General features: G+C 35.8%; 1 protein-coding gene across 1 annotated transcript in view; it reads right to left on the bottom strand.

Moving 5' to 3' along the window:
- The window catches only part of LOC111024872 (uncharacterized), a 64,085-nt gene that overhangs the window by 16,761 nt on the left and 26,627 nt on the right, over positions 1 to 20,697 (bottom strand). Inside the window, 6 exon segments of the mRNA XM_088126000.1 lie at positions 4,794 to 4,869; positions 14,131 to 14,204; positions 17,265 to 17,369; positions 19,698 to 19,807; positions 19,913 to 19,975; positions 20,058 to 20,154. Coding sequence (XP_087982126.1) covers positions 4,794 to 4,869; positions 14,131 to 14,204; positions 17,265 to 17,369; positions 19,698 to 19,807; positions 19,913 to 19,975; positions 20,058 to 20,154 — 525 coding nt within the window.

Below are 20,697 nucleotides of genomic sequence, written 5' to 3'. Positions count from 1 at the left end.
CTCACGTATCTCCCTCTGAGGCTGAACTGCAAGTTTATTCGCGGCGAAAAAGACAACCTGAGAGAAACGAAATACAACCTACACAAGTTCAGCAAAGCCAAGATCTAAACCAAAATCTTAATGTCCCTGAGATAGCACACGAGACATCAGGACATGATAGACCCATTGCTATCAGGAAAGGTATTCGCTCATGTACCCAACATCCCATACGGTATCACTTGTCTTACACTAATCTGTCGCCGTATTTTAGAGCTTTTGTGACTTCACTAGATCAGGTTCAAACTCCCAACACAGTTCAAGAAGCCTGGCAGAAACCTGAATGGAAGGCTGCTACTCTAGAAGAATTGCAGGCTTTGGAAAAAAATGGGACATGGATCCTTACAGACTTACCTCCAGGTAAGCGCACGGTTGGATGTAAATGGATTTTCTCAACCAAACACAAACCAGATGGCAGTATAGAACGATTCAAAGCTCGCCTGGTGGCTAAAGGCTTCACCCAAGCTTATGGAATTGACTATCAGGAAACTTTTGCTCCAGTTGCCAAACTAAACACTATTCGGGTACTTCTCTCCATTGCAACAAATCTAGATTGGCCATTGTTTCAACTTGATGTGAAGAATGCATTCCTAAATGGTGATTTAGTAGAGGAAGTGTACATGGACATACCTCCTGGATTTGATGACAGATATACTAAGGGAAAGGTATGTAAACTCAGGAAGTCTCTGTATGGACTAAAACAGCCACCTCGGGCCTGGTTTGAAAAATTTACAAATGTGTTGAAACAAGACGGCTATACTCAGTGTCAATCCGATCATACCCTCTTTATCAAGCACTTCTCACCAAGTAAGATCACTGTATTAATAGTATATGTTGATGATATAATACTTACAAGAAATGTCTCTGAAGAAATGGTTCGTCTAAAGCAACTCCTCTCGAAAAAATTTGAGATCAAAGACTTGGGACACCTAAGGTATTTCTTAGGTATGGAAGTAGCAAGATCTAGTAAAGGGATTTCTGTCACTCAACGAAAGTACACGTTAGATCTCCTAATAGAGACCGGGATGAGTGGTTGTAAACCAACAAACACTCCTATGGATGCAAATTCAAAACTTGGAGTTAATCTTGAAGATGAACCAGTTGATCGAGGTAGATATCAACACCTAGTTGGAAAGCTAATATACTTAACTCATACGCGACCAGACATTAGTTTTGCTGTTAGTGTGGTAAGTCAATTTCTGAACAAACCATCAAAGGAGCATATGGAAGCTGTGTATAGAATATTGAGATATCTCAAACACGATCCTGGAAAAGGACTGATGTTCAGAAAAACCACAAATCGAGCTCTTGAAGTCTACACGGATGCAGATTGGGTTGGATCTCCTATTGACCGTAAGTCAACATCAGGATATTGTTCCTATGTATGGGGGAATCTAGTAACCTGGCGTAGTAAGAAACAGCAAGTTGTAGCTCGAAGTAGTGCTGAAGCTGAGTTTCGATCATTAGCCCATGGGATCTGTGAAGGAGTTTGGTTGAAACGTCTTCTCACTGAACTCAAGGTGAAGACAGAAGGTACTATAGAGGTATTGTGTGACAATCAATCTGCCATAGCCATTGCAAGAAATCCAATACATCATGATCGGATGAAACATGTCGAAATAGATCGTCACTTCATCAGCGAGAAGATTGAGACAAATACTATCAATCTGAGATATGTATCTTCCCAAGAACAAGCTGCTGACATTTTAACTAAGGCATTGCATCAACCCAGCCTTAGTAGATTAATCTCAAAGCTTGAAATGACAAGCATATATCATCCAGCTTGAGGGGGAGTGTAGAAAATCAAGCCGTAAATTAAGTTTTTTCCTTATTAGAATTTACATTATGTCTCTGTATATTCTGTAATTTTATTGTTTTCCTTATAGGTTTAGATTAATTCCTTATTTGTTGAAAGGTCTTCTTGTATATTTACCCCTAAATGGGTTGTAATGAGAATAAGAAAAATATAACCCTTCTCACAAAACTACACCACCTATGGAAGAAGTTCGTATTTTTGTCGCCTTTTGTCAACCACTTCAAGTTTCCCTCTCTGAGCTCACATCCTCTGTTCACAAATAATTGATTATTGACTCCATTAAATCTTCCTTTAAAACTCTTTCTCCTATGCACCTCCTCCGTTGAAAGGGTTTGTTCATCCTCCAATCTATCAATAGCTTCTATTTCATTCAGAAGAGACATCTTCTTCATACCCACGTTGCCAAACACGTCCTTATTCCACCAGGAGAGAACACATCTGAGGCCTCTCAATTTCTCCATAAAGTCAAAGCCTGGCCATCCTCGTAAGGGATGTGAATACCACCACTGTTCCACCAGAGGGAGCAGATGAGGAGACTCGAGCCAAGCATTTTCGAATCCGAACGGTGTGGGGCCCCACTTCTGAGTTGCCGAGGCTAAGTGAATAGGAAAATGGTTCGAGGTGGGGCGAGGGAGGCGTGCAATCCTCTGTTCTGTAAAAGAAAGTAACCAATCTTTAGTAACCAAAAAACAGTCTAACCTTGAGAGGGTGGGAAGAGCTCTGGAGTTTGACCAAGTGAAGGAGTCGTTGTCCATCGGTGGGTCCAACAAGTCTAAAGCCTCTATCAAAGTATTAAAATTCCTCATACTACGAGTGATTCTCCCTAAATTTCTACTCTGTTTTTTCTGTGATAACCAACGAGCCACATTGAAATCCCCAACAATGCACCAAAGAGTTTGACATAACCCCCCAAGATCTTCTATCTCTCTCCAAAAATAAGATTTCTCTACTTGTGGATGGGCCATAGACACCTGTCAACCAACTGAATCTACCATCAACAAAGGAGAAGGAAATGGTTAGAGAGAAACGACCCACCATTGAATCAAGAAACGTCAGCTTCTGCTCGTTTCATAAAAGATGAATTCCCCCTGCTGAACCCTTCTCTTCTAAGACCACCAACCCACCTGCCGAGAGCTCCAAATGGACTTAACAAAACTTCTATCAATCTCACTCTTTTTAGTTTCTTGAAGACAAACTCAATCAGGATCCGATCGTTGAGCAAATTCTTCACCAGAGCTCTTTTGGAGGCTGCTCCTAGGCCTCCGACATTCCACGAAATGATCTTCATAAAGCAACCTCGAGGCCCTCATCTACTCTCTGCTTTGCTACCTTAGCTTCATTCTCCCAAGTAGCCAGCAGGTTTTTCAACTCTCCACTTTTTAAATTATTACTCTTGCTCCCTTTTCCACCCACCTTACCTTTATAAGGAATAGGCCTAATACACAGATTATTTTCCCATAGAGCCACTACTAAGTTTTTTGTGTAAGGGAGAGCATCTAGAGGAGTGTGCACAGCCTTGTCTGTCACACCAATCCCTTCCAAGGCCATCTCTGTCTCTGAAGATTGACGATTCAAGGGGCTCACTTCTACCAAAATCAGCTTTTGCCCAACGTTTGTAGCCTCTTTCTCGGGCGTTCCCTCAAAGCAGGCATAATACCTTTCTGAAAAGATCCGGTGAAGGTAGAGGAGAGGAAGGGGATAGGAGTGTCTCATAAAAAGTAAAAAATAACTCGTCTTCAAGTTCAAAAAGAGGAAGGCTGGGATGTCTCATACACAAAATATTAACTCCAACAGAAGGAAAAAAAATTTTAAAAATTTTTTAAAAAAATCTAATTGAAAACATTGTCTTCAATTTTTCGAACTCTCAATAATCAATTTGTTAAAAATTCTTAAAATTTCCATATATGCTTCTAATATTCACTTACGTCCTTAAAATAATAAATAAACCTAAATAAAAATTCTTCCCTAAAAATAGTCAGCAAAAGCCAAAACAAATTTGTCCTCCATGCCCTTTGGTTCTGTCCAACATCCTTAAATTACAGTCCCATGGGTGACGTGCATGTGTAGAAAGGTAAACAAAGCAGCAATCATCTTCATGTTTGCTCTTCTTTTGTGTCACAGCTTTTGCCAAGACAATAATACAAATCCAAAATTTACTCCACAGCCCCTAGTGAAGCGGTAGCGAGACAAATAGAAATATTTAGGACGATCTTAGAATGTACATCTCTTGGGAGTCCTTTACATTCTTCCTTTTGTAATTATTCTCTGTCAACAATGTGTCAATAGAGTTTGCTGTATTTGTTTTAAAGACAGTATCTTTTATGATGGAATATTGAAGCTTCAAGTTAGTTTTCCGTCAAATCTCTTTCTAAGTTGAATGGTTCGGTGCACACTATGTCAAAGGATGTACTACTTGCTGCCTTACAGAAATACGATCGTCCAAAGATGGTGAATGTTCCTTCTTGGATTATTTTGTTCGGGAATTTTAATATGTTGGATACTCTTCAAAAGACGCTTCCTAATCTGTTTCTACAGCCCTTCATTTGTGTTCTATGTTATGTAAGCAGTGAATGTCAAGAGCATTTGTTTTCTATTGTTCGTTACTAAAAAGTGTTCGTGGATGTTATTTCATCTCAATGAATTCTCCCCCATAAACATACTGCACTACATCGTGTACAAACTCTGCTATCTTTTGCACCACTGGAAGTATATTTGTTGAGGCATGGGTGCTTTAGGGTGGTAGTTTATTGTCCTTTTGACGGTGTGGTTTACAAACCTATTATTACTTACGTGCTTCTAAGTGGAAATTTTGTGCAATTGCCTAGGTTTATGTTACGTCCACACAACAACATATAGTGTGTTGGGAGTCATAAAAACGTTATAAAAAGTGAAAGAGAAATAGAATGTGAAGGCCTATTATGGCAAAAGCAGTAAACTCTACCTCCATAAGCCGAGGGCTAAAAATTGATGCCCTAGTTTGTGGATCCAAACTTTGCTCACCAAACCTAATAATTAAGCTATAGGAGAAGACAAAAGCATTAGTTTCATTTTATAAGAAACAATGTTGTTAATGAATGTATAAGAGATATGAAGAAAAATCAAAGGAAGGATAACAAATTCTAGATAAACGATTAAACAAATTAAAATCAATCCAACTACGTAGAAGCTTAAACAACTGTCAACATTAGATTATCAAAATTTGGAACTCACAAAAAATAGCAACGCTAAATTTAACATCTCCATAATTCTATCACCTGAAGATTTTCGTAGGAATTTGAAACCTCTATAATTTATTTCCTTCATTTTCCTTCAGTTCGATATTCTTTGGATTCAAAACATTCTACCTACAGTTCTACTTCCCTCGGCTATATGGAATGCTTCTCTTAGAGATATAATTGGCTTAGTTGCATGGACGCTCCCTCCTGTTGGCTCAAATTTGACAAATAAACCTGTTAATTGGCTTAATTTTTTCCAAGACATTTTGACATTATCCCAATCTATATTTGTGTACGAGTAAATTTCTCAGAATAAACTATTCCAAATGTTATAACTTATAAGTAGTAGTAACATTCATAATTCCTTGTTTTAGAGCTCATGCCTTTCTTCTTAATTCACAAGCAATGATCACCATTACCTAGTTTGATTAGGTGAGATTGACTGACTTCTGTGTCTTGCTTCCTATATTATAAAAAAAATATAGCTTGGGAATCTCTGGCAACCTTGATTTCACAGGACAAGAATAACACATAACACATATAGAAGGTTGGAGAGACGAGGTGAGGAGCTTCCTTTGAATAATATCTTACGTATATCCCAGAGCACTCCAAATTCCACCGAGTGTGATCACTTTCATTTGAAATGGATATTGTATTTAAAAAAGAAAGGAGAACAGCATACTCCTCAACCTGGAAGTCCTTAAGACTTCTACGGGTTTCAATATTCCAAGAGGATGTAAGACCATCCAAATTATCGGAAATGGAATAGACAGAAGATTTAATAATCCTGTACAAGTGAGAAAAACGAACCTTGAAATTGGAATCGCTGAGCCAAACATTTTGCCAAAAAAATATTTGTCTGCCATTTCCTACTGAAAGAGGAATGATGGTGAACACTTCTCCAGTATTGGAAAATATTGAACAAGGGGCATCTAGAACAACCATTTTTCTTCTCCAATGAATGCTAATTATGTGAACCCGAACCATAGATGCTGTCCAAAACTAAAACGCCAAAGAGAAGTAGGTTGTTGGGTGAAACACCAACCTCATTTAGCTTAAAGGGCATTATTCTTTTGTTTGAGATTACCAACACCCGAACCACCTTGCTTCAAGTGAAGGGAAGAGATATCCCATCGGACTAAATGCTTCAATTTTCTATCTGAGTTGCCTTTCCCAAAACAAGATCCTCATACTCTTTTCAATTTGTTTTTGAAAAATGATCTCTCTCTTCGATAGCCCGGTCTGGCGCTCCATGCAATTATATTCTTAATGTTCAGACTCGCCAGTAACAATGGATCCAATGGCATGGGAAGGCAAAGTGGGGAACGAGAACAATGAAGCTTTGTAGACTAAAAAAATTGCTCTGCTTAGATGCGAGCAAGTAAAGACATATAGTAAATTTTGAGTATTGGCTGAAACAGCATTACAAAGAGAGAGCCTTCCACCTTGAGAAATTTGGAACGCCTCCATCTATCTAATTTCTTCAGTATTTTGTGGCAAACAGGTTGCAAAAATTCTAAAACCTTTGGATAGGTTGCGGGGAGATGGTGGGTACAACTGAGACAGTGATGGGTTCTATGCCCCTGCGGGGATGGATGAGAGAAATTTTGAGAATCCAAAAGGAGGTCTTCTCAAAATCTCAAAAGGTACTGATTTTGAATCCCATTATAACTAAGGATTTGAATAGAGAAAAAAGGTTTGATAGTCCATCTTTTTTATGTAATAGCAAGGTACCCAACCCAATCTCGACAAGAAAAAACAAACTTATTGCAACTACATCAAAAACCCACCGAGGGCAAGCCAAGATAAAAGAGAGATAAAGCATCCACCTTACAATGTAGTCTTGAATCTAACTGAGCAATTCTGGAGTTATCCAAATTAATACCACATACTGAAGACTTTTCCCAATGTACTTTTAAACTGGAGAACAATTCAAAAACTTCAATGGTTTTGATTAAGGAATTCATCATGGAGTCATATCCTTACAAAAAGAATCGTATGATCCACAACTGAAGGTGTGAGATACGAACAGCATGTTGACCTACCACAAACCCTTCAAATAGGCCTTTTGAATGGATGTTTCCAAAAAAACTGCTCAAGACATCTCCAACTAAGGATAAAAGAAAGGGTGAGAGTGGACCACCTTGTCTTAATCCTCTTGATGTAGTGATTCTACCCCTTAGTCCTCTTTGTGCAAAAACTGAAAATTTAGTTCACCACATGCATCCTCCAATCCACTTCACCCATCTTGCTCCGAAGCCTTTTTGAATCAAAATAATTTGAAGGAAATCCCAATCCACCATATCAAAGGCTTTTTCAATATCGATCTTTAGTATCCAGCCACTCTGTTTTAAAACTTTTGTATTCCTCCACTAATACGTTGGAAATTAGAATAGGATCTAAAATTTGTCTTCCTTTGATGAATGCACTTCAATTCGGATAAATAATTGAAGAAATTACCCTTTTAAGCCTCACTATAAGGATCTTTGCAAGCACTTTATAAATTGAAGTGGTGAGACAAATTGGCCTAAACTCTTTGACCCTTAGGGCTCTCTCTTTTTTGAGGATGAGGCATAAAAACTTCTCTTTAAGGCAAGGGTTCATGTGCCCATTTTGGTGCAACTCCATGGACATTCTAACAAAATCAATTTTGAAAATCTTCCAAAACTTCTGAAAAAATTTAGTGGTAAAGCTGTTAGGACCGAGGGCTTTATTTTTCCCCAAACCTTTCAAAGCCTACAGAATTTCCATTTCTTCAAAATTGCTTTCCAAAACACAATCCAAGAGGGAAATTGGCCCGCACGAAAAACGAGGACTATCATTAGTTCTGTACAATTTTTTGAAAAAGCCTAAAATTTCTCCATCAATCTCTGATTGATTGACAAATACAGAACCTTGATCACTGTGAAATTCTGAAATAACGGTCTTTCTCTTTCTAGAAGCAATCACCTTCTTTACGCCAAAGAACTGTACACTTCTGAATCAAATCTGTTTTCTCCAAAAAAAAAAACCAAAATTCCAGTACGTCTTCCTTCAGAGAGGCATGCTGAATCACTTCTCGGCAAAATACCACACATTTTTTCCATAGAGTCAATGGCTACAATTGCTTCTATAGTAAAATGTTCCTTTGCCATTTTATTCCTATCATTCTGAATGTTCCATTGTTTGAGGGAGGCTTCAAAATTTCTGAGCTTTCAATCAATTCAATGCATTCACTCCCAATAAGCCAAGAGTTATAGAATCAGAAATGGCACGACCCCTGAACGAAATTGCCAGCTTTCAAAAGGATGGAGTGAGAATACCACTAGATTTAGCAAATGAATCGGGTTCCACCCAGCCCACATATTTGGAGCTCCATAGAGATTTTTTTTTTTTTAACAATAAACAACTTTTCATTGATATATGAAAAGGAGAAAAAGTTCAAATGATACGAGCTCCCAAAGGAGTGAGAGAAAGAAAAGATGAAAGCAGAAAATAGGTTCAACAAGGAGCAATACAATTAAAATAAGAGCGTTATCAAAAGCCAACAATAGGATCAAGCTAACTACAAATAAAAAGATCCACCAAGATGTGATGACGCAAAAGAGAAATTTTATGAGTCTTTAGCTTCGGGTTCCCCATCGTTGTCTTGTGGATATAGGTCTTTGATCTCCCGAGAGAATTTAGCTCGAATTTGGCTCCATGGAGATTTCATAAGTTTAATATGAAAAGATTGCAGCTTAGTTTTGTGAAAGAGAACAATGTCAGGGCAACTGCTTCAAATAAACTTTTTGATAGCCAACCTTTTTTTAAGATTGTCGAGACCGTAGATGTTCCATTACAAAATATTTATGTTCTTCTTTCAAAAGGAACAACGGAGATTCCAGTGTCTTCAAGATATTAAGGATGCTTGCATTTACTAAAGAAGGGACGAATTTAGAAGGAGTTGAGTGTATCCATTTTTTTCAATGCAGGAGCTTCACTTTTACCTTGAGTTAGGATGTTCTCTATAAGTTAAATAAATTATGTAGCTCCTCATGGAAACTAAATTCTGAATAATCTATCATAAAGTCATAGAAAAAGCGGGATTATAAGGCGAATTTGGGCTGCTAATACTATCATTTAATCCTTCCTCGAGATCTGAAAAATCTGTGACCATGTTTTCTTCATAAGGATCCGCATTTGTTGAATTAATTTCACCTTTGAAGAGAGAATTGGAACCATCTGGCAAATTAATTGCTGCTCTTCTCGGCATACTAAACTGGTTGGAACTAGGTTCTCCTCTTTTATCATTAAATGCATTAAGTAAATTTAATTTGATGGAAACTACCCCATTTATAAAAGGAAAACCTTTATAAACTTTGAATTTTCGCCTGGGACATGAAAGGGTTAAGGGTTTAATAAAGCTTCTTAATGACAGACTACTTGGAAAGAATTTCGAATAAGATTTCTTTGAAACAGAATTAGAGGATTTTGTTTGGAATAGCCACTCATGTTGTCTTTAAAGGATCGCCATTAAGGCTTACCGTATGGTTTTCCTTTGTGACATTAAGACAGACATTGATTAACAGATCTGCCCCAGAGGGTTTGTCTGAGTTGTAGAGACTAAAGTTGGAGAGAATCCAACGTAATGTATTCTCATTATTAAAATCTATATATATAGACAAATATACAAGGTTGACCTAATCCTATAAGGAGAAGGTAAATGACAAATTAATATTAATACAAGAATATAAAATATACTAATCTATATACTCTAACACTCCCCCTCAAGTTGGTGCATATATGTTAATCATGCCCAACTTGTTGAACAAATAATCTATTCGTGCTTCATTCAATGCTTTAGTAAACATATCTCCTAGCTGATCTCCAGTCTTCACATACCCTATAGCCACCAATCCTTGTTGTATTTTCTCACGTACATAATGACAATCAACTTCAATGTGTTTGGTTCGTTCATGAAATACTGGATTAGATGCAATATGAAGAGCTGCTTGATTATCACACCAAAGTTTCATTAGAGTGATGATGTCAAATCCCAATTCAGTTAGAAGCTGATGTATCCATACTAATTCACACACCGACTGTGTCATAGCTCTATATTCTGATTCAGCACTCGAACGCGACACCACGTTTTGTTTCTTACTTTTCCAAGAAACTAAATTACCTCTGACAAATACACAATATCCTGAGGTTGATCTTCTATCTTCCTTAGAACCTGCCCAATCAGCATCTGAAAAACATTCAATATTAAGATGACCATGATCTTTATATAACAAGCCACATCCAGGAGCACCTTTCAAATAACATAGAATATGTTCCAATGCGATCCAATGGTCAGTCGTAGGAGAACTCATAAACTGACTCATAATACTGATTGGATAAGCTATGTCTGGCCTCGTAACCATAAGATAATTCAGCTTCCCTACTAACCTCCTATACTTCTCAGGATCTTTCAACAACTCCTCTTCCTTTGTAAGTTGTAAATTAGGTATCATTGGGATACTACGCGGCTTAGCAGCTAACTTTCCTGTTTCAGTTAACAAGTCAAGTACATACTTTCTTTGTGACAAAAGGATCCCCTTTTTGCTCCTTGTTACTTCAATTCCTAAGAAATATTTCTACATTCCCAAATCTTTAGTATGAAATTGACTATGAAGAAACGACTTGAGTGATAGGATGCCTGATGAATCATTACCAGTAATCACAATATCATCAACATATACCACTAGTAAGATAACACCAGACTCAGATCTTTTATAAAAAACAGAATGATCTGACTTACTCTTCTTCATTCCAAAATTCTCAATCACCTGACTGAATTTTCCAAACCATGCTCGCGGACTTTGTTTCAATCCATATAAAGATTTACGAAGGCGACATACCTTTCCATTCTCCCCCTGAGCAACAAAACCTGGTGGTTGCTCTATATAAACTTCTTCTTGAAGATCACCATGGAGGAATGCATTTTTAATATCAAGCTGATGCAAGGGCATACGGCTTAACAACCCTTCCACGGCAGCGGCTCCTATTCAATGTCTACTCCGATGACGAAAGCGAGCAGCAGCACGAACAAATTTGAGCTTGGAACACTGGCGAGCAGTAAAGATGATGGTGGCACTGAACAGAAACGAAACAGACGATAGATCCGAAATCGACAAACTTGATGATGTCTGAATAGTAGAGGAAGAAACCCAGAAATAGATTTGAAGTAATAAGAAATTGATCGGCAATAAAGGCCGAAAAAAAAAGGCCAAGACTCTGATACCATGTAGAGACTAAAGTTGGAGAGAATCCAACGTAATGTATTCTCATTATTAAAGTCTATATATATATAGACAAATATACAAGGTTGACCTAATCCTATAAGGAGAAGGTAAATGACAAATTAATATTAATACAAGCTAATCTATATACTCTAACATGAGTGAAGAACTATTCATTTTCCTTGTCCTTCGGATTTTTCTTTATCATTAGTTGACTTCTTTGGTAGTACAGGGTTTTCGTCTCTAAAAGCCGAAGATTTGCTTTTCAAGGACCCTTCGTCTTCCAAAACCTGTTGGATTCTTTGGACGTCCAAGCTATTGGTACGATTACAAAGATCAAGGCTTGCCATTCTCAAACTCTTCAAAGCAAATTGTTTCTAGTTGGATTTCACTTCATGAATCAATGCGTCAGAACAATCAAGCAAGTTAAATGTTTTGGACGATATGTTCACCAGATGTCAAAGATTACCAAGCGCCTCAAAACGTTGACGAGCCAAAAATTTCAAAGGTAAATCACAAATTCTTAGCCAACCCCATAACTTTCAATAACTTCCTTTTTGCTATGCTTAGCAAAATCTCATGTCTCTATCTTCAAATGATATTTGTCTTTCCTTCTCCATTTGCCTGAAAGCAATTTCTTATTCAGTGACCTTTCATCTACAAATTTCAACAAGGCCTTATCCTCCATAAATGGATTTAACTGACAAGGCTGGGAGAAATGGCTCATGATTTCATAGATAATTTCCTTTCATTCATCGTGAGCAAACAGTTTGGTAATAATTATTATCTTACCCCAATCTGGCTCCAAAACTTCTTACTCTTTCTTGACCCAATATTGATTTGTCTTCAAATTTGTAGCTGAGAGTTCTACCCTATTTAATGTTGACGAATTACTCTATCTCAGTTCTTGTCTGCTCTATTAACTTTCATTAGAGCATATTTCTTTTTCTTTTCAGACCCTCAGCATAAGAGATCTTTATCCCTAAACTTGAATGTTATGAGTTATCTTTAGGTCTTGATAGACGTATTTTTAACATGTCCCATAAGGCTCTCCATCCGCTTTTATCCAACCCTGTTAAATTATATTGTTTTCTTTTAAATTCCTATTGTATTTAGGTTAGGTTTCCTTGTTCGAATGTTTTCTTATTCTAATAAGCAAGGGTTTTTTTTTTCTCTTCTTCTTTTTGGCTCATATTTATAGTCTTGTATCAATCCAATTCTTGGGAAGTAAGAAATAATTATTTTTTCTTATCCATTAACATGGTATCAGAGCCTTGTGGCTTTTTCGATTGGCCTTCATTGCCAATCAATTTTTCGATTGACAGTCATTGTTAATCAATTTCCTGCTATTTTTTGGATTCAATAGATTTTTTCCTTGATCGTTTTTCCCATTCGTAATCTCCGCCTATTCATATCCATCTCGCTCGCCGCCACCGTAGGAATATCATGGAAGATCGTCGCAACTGCCCTGTTTCAAGGTATGTCGGAAGCCTTGGATAAGAGCAGGGAAGGGAATGATCATGGGTATATAAGTTAAGACAATTATCTCCATCGATGTGAGGCCTTTTGAATGAAACCAAAATTAAAGTCATGAGAGATATGCCAAAAGCAGACAATATTATACCATTGTGGAGATAGTCGGCGTACTTGGGGTACGTCCTTAATAAGTGATATCAAAGCCAGAGTCTAAAACCTAGTTGTGTCGGTGAAATTCTCGAGTTCCGAACAAAGAAGTAGTAAGTCTCGGAAGGTGCAGTCATGGTGTAATCCATGGGTATGCTCTATCAGGTTATGTTGCATCCTTGAGCCTTGGATAAAAGCAAGCTCTCGTTCTGACCTCCGAGAGTAGACGGATGAGTGACTACTTGAGGGGAGGCTCAATGGTACTTTATTCGAGGGGAGGATTGTTGGGTTTATAAGAAGAGTACAAAAAAAGTTCTACATTGACTAGGGAAGGGAATGATCATGGGTATATAAGATAGGACAATTATCTCCATTGGTGTGAGGCCTTTTGGGTAAAACCAAAAGCAAAACCGTGAGGACTATGCCCAAAACGAACAATATCATATCATTGTGGAGATGCTCGAGTTACTTGGGGCACCGTTGTCCTTAACAAACTGCTGCAATCTTGATTCTCCTCCTCCCCGGAGGTTGGCCAGACAACATATTCAACATACAACCTTGACTCATATCTGAATTTACTAAATCTACATGTTCCCATCTCGTCTCTTACTTGCTTGAAGAAGTATACTTGCAGTCCTTGCAACCAATCAACAAAATGCTTTTTGAACCACACCAGATAAGAAAAATGCAACCACAGCTTTAATGGACATTTCCTCAATAAAATAACAATCATTTTCGAACCAAATACGGTAATGACTATTATCAATATAATAACTGTTAATCTCCATTTTTGCGAAAACGAACTAAGAAGCAAAAGAAGACAAAAATTGAAATCGAATAGCAAGAAACCTGCTAGCAATCTGATAACTGATTCTAACTTGATTAACGCCTGACAATCTTAAGTTTCCACCTTTCCACTATCAAACAGGTGCTGATGAAATAGGAGACCTAAGAGAGAAGATAGCATTTTTTACCCAGCTCTGCCCCTCACAACTTTAAAACTATAAAAAGATCTCTCTCGTTGCAAGACTTGAAACAGAGCAACAAATAAATTTCCTTATCGCAAAAATATTATCAACTTTCCTTTTCATTTTATCAATGGAAGGTTTGTTTCTTGTTAAAAAAATATTATCAACTTCTATTACATAATTACAATAATAATAATATATCTTTTAATAGTATAACAAATATTCACCTAGATAGTGCAACAACTGGATGCTTATCTGCTTCCATCACATTAGTAAATTGGGATTGTATGGCATTTGGAACCTGAGTTTTACATAGAATAAACAAGTTAGTATTCAAGCAAGAACCAGTATTCATATTATACATAACGATAAGCAAGAATTCTCTAGTGCAACAATACCCTTCCAAGAAATGAGCACATGTAACAACCGAAAAAAATATATATGTATTTAAATTATTATCTTTTTTAGTTGTTTTCTTTTATTTTCTCAAAGATAAACCTTTTTGTTTTAGAAATTATTTTTAAAAGATAATTTGTTCAAAGAATAAAAAAAAAAACTAAAAAGAAAGAATTTTATTAAATCTTTATCCTTTTATGTTATCCTTCTAAAAAAAGGTTTCTTTAGGGTGTGTTATAAAAACCTTTAAACCCTAGGTTTTATTTTTCTTAAACTGCTAGACCTAGTTTTCTAAGAGAAAGAGAAAAAGAAAAGAAAAAGAGTTTTGGTATTTTCTCTCAAAGATCGGTAAGTTTTTCTTCCTCATTATTTTAGTTTTATTTTTCTTGATCTGTAGTTCTTTAATTCACTTTATTGGGCAAAGTTTTGAGGTCTTTGTTTTTTAGAATAAAAGATTTTAAAGAACTTTTTACCCTAAAAATTTTCCAGAATTTTTTGTTTGAATCTTTTTGTTTATGACACTGTTTTTGGACTATTTTGAGATTTTTTTTTGCATAAAAAATTTATCTATTTTTATCCTATAGACTATAGTTTATTGTTCTGATTTTTACATGAAAAATTATATGTTTTTACCAAGTTTTAAAGGTTTTCTATACAGTTTTCAGATCTGATTTTTTCTATAAAAATCAGTAAATTGTTAATTGTTTTATGCAAAATTCTTGGAAATTTTATTTTATAAAACAGAAAATTTTCCAGATTTAAAATCCCCAATTTTTCAATTAATTATAAGGCTTTTAAACTCGTTTTGTTGAGAAAATTTTGTAAATTTAGTCCGTATTAATTCATACCGATTCTTGTAATTTTAAAGTTTGTTATTGTTAATTTTAGAGGCTTTTTAACCCAGTTTTCAGATCTGGTTGTATAGCCCCAAATCCACAATTTTGCTAATTATTTTGCATAAAAAAGTGTTTTGAATGGGAAAATTGGGTAGATAAGATTTGGTTAGTAATTGGTTCAATTTTAAATCTTGGTTAGGATTTAAGGATTAATTTTGGATATTGGTTGTTTCTAGGCCACTAAGTTGACAACTACCAAGGAAGAAGTTAATTAGATTCGTAGGATTTCTAAAAGAGGTAAGTGATTTACCATATCCCTTCGAAATGTATTATAAGTGATTTACCGTATCCCTTCGAAAAGTATTATAAGTAATTTGTCATATCCCTTCCAAAACTAAAATGTATTCTGCATTTGATATGAAGATTTGAAATTGATATCTTGCATATGAAATTGAAGTTTTGTTATGGATTTGAAAACTAATTTGACAATTTATATTATGTTTATTTGCAAAGTATTTTAAGTATTCTAATAATGATTTGATAAAGTTTTGTTTAGATTTATATAAAGGTTTGAAATTGATATTTTATTTATTTATGAAATATTTGAAATCAAGTTTTCGAGGATTGATAAAGCTTGTTTTAAATTAGTTCAATGTTTTGAATTAATTCAATATTGAAAGTAAGTATTTGTTTTGCATTTTATTTGAAAGATATTTTGATTGATTTGATACGGGTATCCAGATATGCTATGATTTTTGTTTTGATGAATGTTTTGCTTATTTGGGGTAGTAGCCTAATTTGAAATTGATGGATTTCTGTTCTGGCTTATTTATGGGAAGGCACTTTTGTTGTTTGACATTGCTTGGGAATGAAGATTAATGTGTGTGTTATTCACTCACATGGCCTCACACTTAAGTAATCGTTCTGTTTGATCTGGTCAATATTATTTCGACAACTCTGTTCTGGTCGATATTAATTCGACAACTCTGATAGAAGCTTCTGATTGATTGGTGTTACCGACGGGTAACCACATATGTTCTGTGGGTTACCCAAATAATGCAACCTCCTACTCTGATTTTGAAAGTATGAATGAATGTAACATTGTTTTGAATGTTTGAATGATTTAGTTATTCGAAAGTTTGAAAGTTGTACCAAATGTATTAGAAGGAACTTTGAAAGTTTTTATTGAAAGATAGTTTGTTTTGAAGGATTTGAAATTTGATTGAATTAAAGTTTGTTTCGAATGAATGGAAGATTGTTTTGAATAATTAAAAGTTCGTTTTGAATGAATGGAGGTTTGTTTTGAAAGAATGAAAGTTTGTTTTGATTAACTGGAAATTTTATCTTATTTGAAGACTTTGTTTCTAAAAATCTAGTTTGTTTTGAAAGTTTTGAAAATTGTATTAAATATTTTAAAGGACTTTATAAGTTTTGATTTGTTCGTATTTTTGTTTACGAATGTTTTGAAACGAAAATGAATTTCGAAATTCGATATGGAAATTGCTTATTGAGTATTTTTGTACTCATTTTTGTTTTCCTAAATGTTTTTCAGATGAAGGATTGAATAATCGTTCTGGTAGAAGATGAAGTTTAGCGTACTGGCATGAGTTTGAAAGTCATCTTCCTATTTAGTTAGGTTAGTTTAGAAAAATTCTGTAAAAAAATTGCTTCTGCTGAATAATTTTAGTTCTTAAAGTTTCTTGAAAGTTACGTTTCCGCATTTTGTCAGAATGACCGTATTAAAAAATACGGGTTGTTACAGCACAAGACAAGGAAATGATTTCACTTATAATTTTCCAATCCTTAAACTTTTTCTTTGATAAGTGATGGCATCAATAAATGAAAAATGATGTAAAAAATTTAATAGAAACAGAAGTCCTATAGTAAAGATCACAAACTACGGCAGACAACCAATCCTCTGAAATGAAAGTGAATATTCCTTTCTTTCAAGTTTCTTCAATCCTTAAACTGAATATCTCAAAAATAATAAAGATAGGGTACAGCGATACTGTACATAAAATGGCGTTATATTGTAAATATTATGGAATACAAAGAAACTTTCTATATAGATCGAAACAAAAAGAGGAACCATAGAACTACTACAGTAATTAGCCCAAAAAAAGGCTTACCAAGGGTGTTTCCCCCTCCACTTCATCAGCTAGCACATGCCCAATTATTAACAGAAGTGAGTAAATTTCTTCCAGAGTTTCAGTTAGATCAATGATGCACCTGCCCTACAAACACCATGGACTGTATATAAATCTTCACACTATGTGCAGACAGGAAAAAAAAAACAAAAACAAAAAAAGAAAAGAAATTGTTGAGAAAGAAGTCTTTTTAGCACAGGTGCAGAGGATGCCAAAAGAGCTGAATATTTCCCAGTGCTAATTAGAAGAAGCATATAAGTTGTTTCTCATTTAAGAAAAAAAAAATACATAAGGGTCGCAAGTGAATGGTTCATATTATAAGAAAGTAGAGTTTCGCATAAGCTCCCTTGGGAATATATATTGCTTGATACTAATTTAACCCCCCATTTTAAATATTTTCATGTGCAACATTCCTGTTTTTTTGTTTTCTTGTTTTTTATAATTGGGAATCACATTTGCTCCCCTATACCCAGGGGCACCCGCGCCTGCCCCAAGGCCCAGACCTAAAATACATCAAGGGTTTTTGGTATTAACTCATTGGAAAGTTCGAACTTGAGACCTCTAAGCCGGTATGATCAAGAGACACCAAATCCTTGTCAACCAAGCTGTCCCTTGGGGACTATTTTCATATGCAACAAAAATATATCACAGGGGAGTATTCTTTGTTTTATTAGTTAAATGAAAATAATTAACACATACATCGACAGGAAGAATATACCAAAAGATGCATTAAGATCTTTTCAGCTGAAGAGATGTTTTATCCGACAAGTGGTGGTTTTTGGTAACTTATTAGCAGGTGATGATGGTTAAAAATTTGAAAAGTTACAAGAAAGATATGGTTGATTCAAAACTAAAATCTTGAAGATAAGCACCTTCTGAATGACCATTTCATTTCTTCTCATAGACAACAAAGGGTTTATTCTAAGCTTTATCAGTTTCTGAATTTTGCACTTGGTGGACAATTTATATTGCTCTGCTATACTAGTTCCATTTGGGGGTGTCACCTTTAAAACTTGAAAACATGTGGCTAATAGATATCTTCAGCAATGGAGGAAGAAGGCTTGGGCATTGGTGGAATTCAGCAGCAAAATAAGGCCTTGTTAGCCAAGTGGGGGTGGCGTTTTTGCAATGAAACTCCTTCTATATTGAGAAAGGTGATTGCAAGTATTTATGGTTCTGTTCAAAAAGTCACTTTGTAGACTTCCTTTATTTAATTCGTGGAGCATTCAGTCGTTGATGGTTCAGATTCCCAATAGGACTTTATCCCCCCTCTCTCTCCGTTGGAATCAGAAGTTGAAAAGGCTTTCCTTGTATTTGCTTCTCTTATTTATAGCAAAGGTTTTTCTTTGTTATTAAGAGATTTGAGCAGATTTCCTTGGCAGCATGGATAAAGATACTCCATTAAATGTTTCTAAATAATTCATAGTTGCTACCCTCAAGTATATCTCTAGTCTTTCGCTTTTGAAATTGGATGCATACTTAGTCTTTCTTGACTCCGAGCTTATCAAGCTTCGCAAAGAATGGGAGTAGATGTTAGAACTTAGAAGAGCACTATAGAAAGGTGTTGGTGATTCAAGCTGATCGGGAAAGAGAAAAGACTGAGATTCAAGCAAAATTTGCTCAAGATCTCAATGTCCTTTACCAAGATGTTAAAGATGTTGATGGAGTTGCTGGCAAGCCCGAAGTTAAAGTTCTTAAAGTTTTCTTTATTGTCTCTTCATTATCCGTATTGCTCCTAGTTGGGCCTCTTTTTGTTCCTCTTTTTCTTTTCTCTCTCCTTCGAGAGTTTGTATCCTTGAACTTTTTCTCCTTTTCATATATCAATGAAAAGTTGTTTCTCGTTCAAAAAAAAGTATTTATGGTTCTGATCATTTTGATTGGAAGACGTTAGAGAAGAAGCCAAGTTGCACTCGAAGTCTTTTTTTTTTTAATAACCCGAAATCGATGTCGAGTGGCTTCGCTAGTTGGATCCCTATAACCGGGGGGTGTCGACAGCCACCAAACACTGTAACCGGCATTGTGGGACTCATCCCCGAAGGAGGAAGCCCCAGCTACGCACCCTACGGGGCTCGAACCAAGGAGCTGGTATCCCCATTTGGCCACAAGCTTACTAGTCCACCACTTGAAGTCCTTGGTTCAATATTTTGCAAAACTTTGGGACAAAGTGGAGCATCTTTGCTCCTTTCACATTGGCAATGGCAAACGTATTTGTTTTTGGTCTCGTGAATGGCTTGAAGGATTGATGAACTTGAATTACTAATCCGGTAAAGCTATGAATCCAGCAAGGTCTAATCCTTTATTTTCACCTCTAAATGTTGAAATAAAAGAACAAAACCCCCATTATATCCATAATATGCAGTTGGGCATCATATAATGTGCATCAAAAAGATATCCTTAATGCTTGAAAAAAGAAACCTTATTAAGCTTAGAGAGACGCTCCGTAAACAGTCCTATGAGGAAGGGAACTGTGACATTTATTGCTGCCCTTGCAATAAGAGCATAAGCACTTAACCTTTCATCCATGGCTGTAGAAGGCAAGAAAATGCAAATAATGAATAAAATATTAACAACAAGAATGCTGACAAGGACAATATTTGTTCTAAAATTAGATCGCTATAACTCTCTCATACCAGAAACAGAAGCTTGAAAATATTCTGCTTCGACATTGTCATCTGATGCTGAGGCAGATGCTACTGCAAGCATATCACCATTAGCTAATAATGTAAGTAACTTCAAAAAGTGGATTGCTAAAAAATAGTAGGAAACCATTACCACCTTTTAGCTCTGACTCCACAATCAAAGCAAACAGATTAGCTGCAGCACTGATACCTTCGTGTGGAAGCAATGAACTCTGACCAGACCTCTCTAGTGGCTGAAGAAGGCAAGGGGAAAAATATCTAAATTTTGGGCTAGTAAATGCAATCTTTAGTACCAAAATCATCCAATGATAGAAATATACAAAATATACATATGTATTAGGCCAATTAAAAAACTGCAACTAGTCTTTAAACAAGCGCAAGCAAGTGTTTCTGGGAGCCAATAGTCAACAACACCCTTTTCGCATTAAAACAACCACCCGAGAGCCAGACACGACAAGATATAGACATATAAAAGTAGGAAACAACAAGCTAAGTTGAAGACACGTTCTTTAAAAAATTTTAATATATATGGATAGATGTTGACACATTTAATAGTCCATAAATAAATTAAACGTATTTGATCTCAAATGTTTTCTCGAGGAGTTGTTTCAGCTGAATTATTTCTTCATAAACATTTCCGGTGAGAACAATATCGTCAACATATACTATTAACACAGTAATCTTACTCGGCGAGGAATGTTTGATGAAAAGAGTGTGTCGGATTGACATTGAGTAGATCCATCTTGTTTCAACACATTCGTAAACTTTTCAAACCA

The sequence above is a fragment of the Momordica charantia genome, assembly GCF_013281855.1.
Source record: "Momordica charantia cultivar OHB3-1 chromosome 6 unlocalized genomic scaffold, Mcharantia_2.0 BLBB01000006.1, whole genome shotgun sequence".
Lineage (NCBI taxonomy): Eukaryota > Viridiplantae > Streptophyta > Magnoliopsida > Cucurbitales > Cucurbitaceae > Momordica > Momordica charantia.
Note: the sequence above shows the minus strand (reverse complement) of the source record. Positions and strands in the feature narration are given on the sequence as shown.